The 8198-nt window shown below is 52.7% G+C and overlaps 1 protein-coding gene across 4 annotated transcripts in view; it reads left to right on the forward strand.

Annotated features, from left to right (window-relative positions):
• The window catches only part of MGLL (monoglyceride lipase), an 83125-nt gene extending 80897 nt beyond the window's left edge, over positions 1–2228 (forward strand). For all 4 annotated transcript variants that reach the window (XM_062636808.1, XM_062636825.1, XM_062636816.1 and 1 more), the window contains 2 exons: positions 681–896; positions 1753–2228. In XM_062636808.1, coding sequence (XP_062492792.1) covers positions 681–896; positions 1753–1878 — 342 coding nt within the window. In that variant the 3' untranslated portion in view covers positions 1879–2228. The remainder of the gene's footprint in view (positions 1–680; positions 897–1752) is intronic.
• Positions 2229–8198: the final 5970 nt, after the last annotated feature.

Genomic DNA, 8198 nt, shown 5'->3' on the forward strand with positions numbered 1-8198 from the left:
GCCAGGGCCGGGAGAGCTGTGCCAGCGCCAGCCCCGCATTGGAGCGTGCTGGCAGCGCCTGTGTGGGCCGGCCCCGAGCAGTGTACAAACATTTACTGTGCTCTGCCCGCGGCGGAACTGCCTGTTCCTGCGGCTCCCCGTCCTGTCCTGCCCTGCACAGCGGGGCCAAGCCGCTTGCGGGCTGCCTTATTGCCCACCGCCTCGTCCATCATCGCCGGCCGCGGTACCCGGAGGGGACCCCTCAGCACAAGAGCCCTTGGCAGGCAGATGTGTCAGGATCTGTAGTCACGATCCAGGATGAGGACCTGGAGAGCATCAGTTTATCAAGTACCAAGAACCCTCTGCAGGAGAGATGTCATGTTTGAGTGACAGAGGGTTAAAACACAGGCAGATGCCCCCGTGGGGACAGTCTATGACACCGATTGCTTGCCTGCAGAAAGGGCTTTGGCTTGAATGCTTTCCAGTGATGGAAGAGAGAAACACACAGCAAGGCGCTAGCCAGATTGTGTGAGCAGCTCTGGGTGGCCACAGTAAGACCCTGACCTTCACTTTGATGGCAGGATGTCCTGACAGAGCAGGAAATGCCTGTCCAAGTGCAGGAAAGAGCCTCCTCACCTCCAGGCTTTGTCTTCCCTGCATGAAGTATTGCTAACCTCAACTTACCTTTCTGTCACTGCCAGATGGAGTCCTACACATCTGATCCCTTGGTCTACCACGGTGGCATGAAGGTCTCCTTTGTCATCCAGCTGATGAATGCCATTGCCAGAATCGAGCGAGCTCTGCCCAAGCTGACTTTGCCCATCCTGGTGCTACACGGCTCTTCCGACAAGCTCTGCGACATCAAAGGGTCCTATTTCCTGATGGAAACAGTGCAAAGTCAGGACAAAACGCTCAAGGTCAGATGGGTTTCTTGGGTTTTAGGGTACTGGCATGTCAGTGGTGGCCTGAGCCTGGTGGCAGTGAGGGGCAGGGAGCCTGGAGGCAAAGCAGGGCTGATGCACTGCTGAGCCCAAATACAGCCCTTCCTGGGCACCTTCCATCAGCCACAGCCAGGCTGTGACCCCAAGACCTGACCCAGCAGTGATTGTGCCTTGGCCATGAGGCATCTTGGTGTACAAATAGAGCCAGGCTCATAGGCGGGTAAAGTGCTGACCCCAAAAGCTCTTCTGAGCAATGGCAACTGTGCGAGCACCAACCTTACCTTGTGCTCCAGCGTGTAAAGGTACAGGGGCCCTTCCAAGGCTGCACAGCGAAAGGCACTTCACATCTGCTCAAAAGAGCCATGTCTGATTAACCAATTGTTAGCACATGAATGAGTCTGAAAGAGAGACAGGGAGACCAGGGGCAGGCTTTTGTCATTGGAAAAGTAACTGGACAGTCTGAACATGAAAAGAGTGAAATCACACAAGGCATGATGGGAACATCCCCATTGTCCTTTAAATCCAAGGGCATGATAAGGATTTCCTCCTCCTTAGTGGGATAAGAAGCAAGAAATGGATGGGGCTGGGATGTGCAGCTAAAGGGCAGCAGGGTGCTGGGTAACACACGGATGGCGAGCGGCAATGCTGATGCTTTCCTGTGCCACCAGCAGCATCTCTTCATTCCATAACCTGCTCCATCTGGGAGAAAACCCTGCCGAGGTGTGGGCAAGACGTGCTGGACCTGTGGGTGCTGATGGGAGGGGAGCTAAGGCTGGTTTGCTCATGCAGATGACTTTTGCCTGTGCTCATCCCTGCTCTCTCCCTGTTGCAGGTCTATGAGGAAGCCTACCATGCCCTCCACAAAGAGCTGCCCGAGGTCTCTACCTCTGTCTTCACAGAAATACTAACATGGATTAGCCAGAAGGTCTCGGGCGCTGGGGAAGCCAGCCAGGCCTGAGAGCAATGGGGTTTGCAGCTCTCACTGGGGTTTTCTGGGAGCAGATGCTTGGCTTAATAGAAGTCTCTCTCCGGAAGACCTACAGTGGAGGGACTCTTGGGATGCTCTATCATGCACAGCTAAGGGAGGGTGGGGGGAGAGGCACAGGGTGGAGCACCATCTGCTGATGTAAATGGCCATGGGCCTAATCTGGAGGAGAATGGATGCTTTCCCCGGGTTGGGTGACTATGGAAGTGCTCCTCACCCACCAACCTTCCCCCACCACTTCCCCTTCTCTGCTTGCGCTGGGTGACAGGGGTGCATTTATACTGCAATAACTTTTGCTATGTTAAAGAAGTCACCACCTTCCACTTCATGGTTTGATTCCAGGTGCATTAAGTCCCTTCCCCATCCCCACCATCCAGTACCTTAAAAGCCATGGTCCTTGAGAGAAGAGCAGCACCCAGAGTGCTGGGTCACGAGGAGAGGCTGGAGTGGGAGCTGACGAGAAAGGCTGCTTTCCAAGGTTAGATCCCTTTGGATGCTGCCTTTACCAGGAGCCCAGAGGCAGCCTCCTCACCGCCCTGCATGTCCTCTGCAAGTTTGCACTGGGGAAAGACATTGAACAGCTCTTTAGTTTTAATGATCAGGGCAGGATCCCAGAGGGGAGAGGAGGAATGTGGGATCAACCCCACTTGGCACATTCAAAACCCAGGCTTTTCCCCATGCCAAACCTCGCCTCCTCTGCACAATGAACTACTCTGTAAATATTTCATGGGGCTGCTTTTTCTCCCATTTTCCCTTATTTTTTCCCTTTTCCTTTGGAATTAATCACTTGTGCTACTGAAACTGAAAGAGCAAAGTCAAAGTTATGAGAGAAAGAGTAATATAATATATGACGTATATAGAGCTGGGAAGGAATGAGAGGAGAGTCTAAAGCAGAAGTTAATTGCTCTTTCTCTTGGCAAGGAATAATGTTGTCCTACCAGGACCCAGTCCTTTCACCATAACTTCACAGTCATAATCTGTTGTTTTCCTTCATCAGTTGGAAAATGTCCTGAAAGTAATGCTGGAGGGAAGTGCAGAGCAGCTGGTGGGTAGGGATTAGCAGTGGGTGTCCTCATGGTCCACTGGTTTAGCAGGAGCTCCACAGCAGGAGCAGAGATCCCATCCAAGCGCATCCCATCTCCTCCTGAGCAGCATAATCCCCTCTGGGGTGGATCACTGAGCCCTTCAGCAAGGTGGGGAGCTGGAGGCAGAGCATAGAGCATCCATCCAACATCTGCCTTGCTGCACTGGGGGCATCCGGGGACATCGGTGTATGAGCTGCCATAGAGGAGCTTGTGGACTGGTCCAGGGGTGCAGAGAAGCCAAATCCTAGAGCTGCCTGTGTCTCTGGTCACAGCAGGGTGAAGTTTATGGAGCAGATACAGCACAAACTGCACAGTGATCACAGTGTGACTGCGCTGGCCAGTTTGTCCAGGGTGATGGCCCTAACTATGAATACACTTCTTGGTACTGACCAAAGGGAAAGGGTTTAACCTGTGCCTCTCCCTCCAGTTCTGCAAGAAGAAAATGCCTGTGAATGTTGCACTATGAGACTGGGGCATCCCCCAGTGACAAACAAGCCCCTCGTTGCCTTCCCTGGCAGCCTGGATCCGTCATTGTGTCCTGAGCTGCATCCCCAGGGCTGGATCCCACCTGTGACAGTGTCAGGGTCACCCACCTTTTATCCCCTTTAAGCCCAGTTGTGGATGGAGTCAGGAAAGGGACGTCTGTGCAATAACAGTCAGAGTCAGGGCTCAGTCCCAGCAGCGTGGATGGATGAAGGATGTGTGGATGCAGGTTATGTCCTTGGAATTGCCCTAAGGGAAGTTCTTTATAGAGATTGATCCAGGCACTTTCCTATTTGTATTTCCTTGTCTCTAAAGAAAGAAATGAGCTGTAATTCCCCCCGAAACACCAGCTTTTGGTTCAATACGATTCCAGTGCAATCAGCTGCTCTCCCCGGCCACTGGTGACACTGGCTGTGGGCAGGAGGCGATGCAGGTCCCCTGCTCCACATCCTCCAGCAGCCTGGCTTGATGCACCTTCTTTTCCCTGGGCAAGATCCCTCCTTGCCAGATGCTGCTGGGGAAAGGCGGCAGGAAGAGGAGCGCTGCAGCGGTGATAAAGTGGTGATAAACCTCACCTGCTCCTTCAGCTGGAAAGGGAACCAAGCAGGCAGGATCCGGCGGTGCCAGGCGCTGCGGGGGTAGCAGCAGGATGAGGATGGGGTTCCTGAAAGCACTTTTCCAGGGGAAGTCGGGAGGAGAAAATCAGTGCCCACGCTCTCCACATCCCTTCCGAGCCGACAAGCACTTTGTAAGGCAGCGACCCTCCACAGGAAGGTCAGAGCCCGTCTGCTCCCTCCAGCCTGGCTTCAGGCAGAGGGGAGCCGGCGGTCAGTGCCTTGCTCAGACGTGTCCTCTCAGCCGGGAAACATCCGCAGCTCGGACGCGTACAGGAGACACAGAAGGAAACCGATGAGGTTGATGTGGGGAAGGCTTCTCCCTCTGCCCAGCTGAGCTCAGCCGTGGCGTGGGGCCGGGGAAGCTCTTTGGAAACCGGGTTAACAAGCAAAAAGCTGAAAGAACAGCAAAGAAAAGCCCAAACCAGCCCCAGGGCACAGCAGGGGCTGGTGCCACCCTCAGCTGAAGAGTTAGCTACTGAGGACCTTAGCACAGGGGAAACCCACCCGGAGGCAGCTCTCACTGCTGTCGCTGACCCCTTCCCCTGCATAGAAGCCACTTCATATTGACCCTCTTTGGTTTCCCCGTGCCCCGGAGGGATTCCTCCTTCTCTGACCAGATTAGCACGGAGCAGAGCTGCTGCCAAGGGAACCGCACTCCCTGTTCCCAAGGGCAGGGACCATCTGCAGGGAGCACAGCCGGCCTTATGAATGATGCTGTGCGGACCCGCCTGCCTTTGGGAAGAGGTGGCACCCACGACTGAGCAATAGCAACGTTAACTACTGTACATATCACCTCTGCAGCACTGGGACCCTTCCCCATGGCCCAAACCCATCACTCTTTCTATCTGGCCTGCTCTTTTTATACCGCTGACCTTAGCACATCCAGCACAGACCCATGGAGACGGCATTTACTTTGCCAAGTGATTTCTGAGCTTGTCTCTCTTGTCCCATCGTGTTCCAGTTCAATAAATTACATTTATATATATATACATATATAAAAACATATATACATACACATGTATTTTCAATGGGAAAAAAAAAACATATACAAGTTTAGGATTCTTAAAGGAATACAATGTATATTGCAACTAATAATAAAGTTATGTTTTCTGAACAGAGGCTTGCTTTGCTTTCTTAAGTTATAGCTGACTTTGAAACCAGATCAGCGCTAGCTGATTATATATAGAATTATACAGCTAACTTTAAATACAAATAGGAAAGGAAACAAAACCCATTCCATGGCCCAAGTGCTTCCCCCACCAAACAGGAGTCAGAGCTGCAGCACCAGGCGAGCTCAGCCTCCATCAAGACCTGGTTCCCCTGCTTTTATAAGCCCATTAAATACGATGTTGGTCCTGAACTATCCCCAGTTCAAGCAGAAGCATCTGCACCGTGCCCAAGAGCAGCAGATAGTTAAATCCTACCTTTTGCCCCCTGTTGTGACTACAGAGAGGGCTGGGAGCAGGGCTTGCTGCAGTAGGAGCCCCTGGTCCATCCAAACCCAGGATTTTAGGTTTTGTTCAAATGTTATATATAAATATAAATATAAATTTTATATATAAATAAACATATAAATTGTACAAATATAAATTTTATATAAAAATATCCAAAAAAAATTTATAAAGATAAACTTTAGTGAAGCTGTTCACAGCTTTGAGGGCACTGGGACAGGGATGGAGCCCGGGAGGAAGGGGACATCCCTGCTGTCACAGCCATGGGTGGCCTTTTGGTTTTACCATGTGCTTCCATCCTGACCCTGCCACCCTGTGGGATCCCTGGCGCTTGCTGCCTTTGCCTCTCCCCAGGGCTGGTTCCCCCCTAGAGAAAACAACCCCATTTTCCCCCCACGCTGGGCTGCAGGGTCAGCCTCCTGCTGCAGCAACAGCAACAAGAGCCTGGCCTCAGCACAGGGCAGCCCTTGTGCCTGCTGCATCAAAAGCCCCAGTCTTGCTAAGCTTCCAAGGCTCATCCTGAGTCCTAACACTGAGTCCCTTCTTCCCACCCTGTACATCCCATGCTATGGCTGCTTGGCACCAAAACGCACCCCGGGGGCACTTGCATGACTGGTGGGTCCTGGATCCACAGGGAATGCTGAACGTGGCACGCAAGACTGATGGATGAGCCCCATTACCGCAGCCAGCACCAGCCCCAGCACAGCAAGAGAAGGGTTTTCCCTCATGTCCTTTCAACCCTGGGAGGCTGTAGATTCATTGCACGTGGGATTGGACATCAGGAAACAGCAACACCATCTCCCCTGGCCTCGGGGAGGGGAGCAGCCACCACCCAGGAGCAGGGTGGACAGAGCCAGCACCTTGGGCAGCTTTAAAGATGCTGCACCAAACAGGCACTGGGACCAGAGATGCAGCACAGCAGAAAACCCTCACTGGACAACGAACCTGAAGCACTTTCAGCTTCTCAAAGAGCCTTTGGGAAAGGCAAAGACACTGAAGTTGCCGCCAGCAAACTTGATTTAAAACTCCTGGATGCAGTTCAGGTTTAGTCCTAGGGAGGAGGGGGGCGGAAGGATGCTAGAGAGCAGATTGCTGCCTCCCATTATGGAAGCAAGCTTAATAGAATTCATAGAAATATTGCTGGTTCTGCTGTGCTGTGCCAAGAATGTGTTAGAATAAAACCTTCTGAGCAGAAGGGAGAGATATAATGTCATCTTAGCCCTGATATGGAAGAGCAGCCTTCATCTCCTAAAGCGGATCTCCAGGAGCGGTACCCAACGCATCTACTCCCCTTCCCTTGCGAGCTGGTCCCTGGTTCACACAGCTCATCCCTGTCACAGCCTTGCACAAACGGCACTGGGATGACCCTGCCTGCAAAGCAGTGCTAAGATCAAACAATCCAGAGGGAAGCATTTCTTCTTACTGGGGTTTTAGTGACATCCCAGTGCAAGACAGCCCGGCTCAGTTTTCTCCATGAGAAAGCTGCACCAAGTTACTTTGAACTGCTTTTAACAGCCCTACCCTGAGCCCGTGAAGCAGCCCATCTGGCCACAGCACAGCACTGCTTCACCTCCCTCTTTCCCAGCCCATCATGCCAAAGTGACAGCCTTGTGCTTTGCCATAGCAGCAGAGACCCGCTGGCAGAGAGCTGCAGCCAGGAGGGAGCAGATCTCACTTCCCAAGCCTGCTCCATCCCCTTAAGCTCACTCTGCTGGCAACAGCAGGAGGAAGAGGAAAGCTCTCACACGCGGTTCTCAGAGCTTATTTTGGGAAGCGAGCAGCCAGACCCTTGGGACCAGAGCTCTCCGCATGGCACCGATCCTCTGCCAAGGCTTTCTTCAGTCTCCCGTAATGGCCTTCAAACCTGAACTTGCAGGCTTACAAAGCTGACCACATAGGAAAAGAGAGAGCTTGCCCCCTTCACCAGGTCATAGAACCCCAGACTGGTTTGAATGAGAAGGAACCTTATAGATCATCCAGTCCCAACCCCTGCCACGGGCAGGGACACCTTCCACTAGAGCAGCTTGCTCCAAGCCCCTGTGTCCAGCCTGGCCTTGAACACTGCCAGGGATGGGGCAGCCACAGCTTCACCACCCTCACAGATGCTATCAAATGTAGCTTGAAGCTTGCAGCTGTACTTTGGCCTTAAGGGTCTGCATGGCCATAGCTGCACTCAAATGCAGCTGCTGTCCCCTAATCACTAGCCAGCCTCTCTGCAGCCCTTGCCTTGGTTATCACCAATAACCCACCCCCAATTTCCAACTTAAAACCCTAGAAACCATCCGCAACCCCAGAAAAGGAGTTCTCTGCCCTTCTCCCTCAGCACTTCCTCACAGCAGGCAGCAACATTAAAGCAGCTTTATTCCAAACAGGACCCAGCACTGACAAATGGCCTCTCTTATCTTAATAACCATGTTACATCCAATCTGCTTTAGCTTGGAAGGTGAAAGAAAACCCTGCTCTGCTAGCAAAGCCCCTGTGAGCAGAGGACCTAGCCAAGCCTGTGTCCCATCACCAGCCCCAGCTTGGCTTCCTCATCCCTGCCTGCAATGGGCTTTGCAGCAGGAGAGAACAAGTCAGTGTCACCCTGTTCTGTCAGCATACAGGGCTGTGAGCTGCTGTTGCAAAGGTGCCATCTCCACCTTGGCCATGGCAGG

The sequence above is a fragment of the Pezoporus occidentalis genome, unplaced genomic scaffold, assembly GCF_034315485.1.
Source record: "Pezoporus occidentalis ecotype Australia unplaced genomic scaffold, CSIRO_AGI_Poc_V1 ctg114, whole genome shotgun sequence".
NCBI classification, from domain to species: domain Eukaryota; kingdom Metazoa; phylum Chordata; class Aves; order Psittaciformes; family Psittacidae; genus Pezoporus; species Pezoporus occidentalis.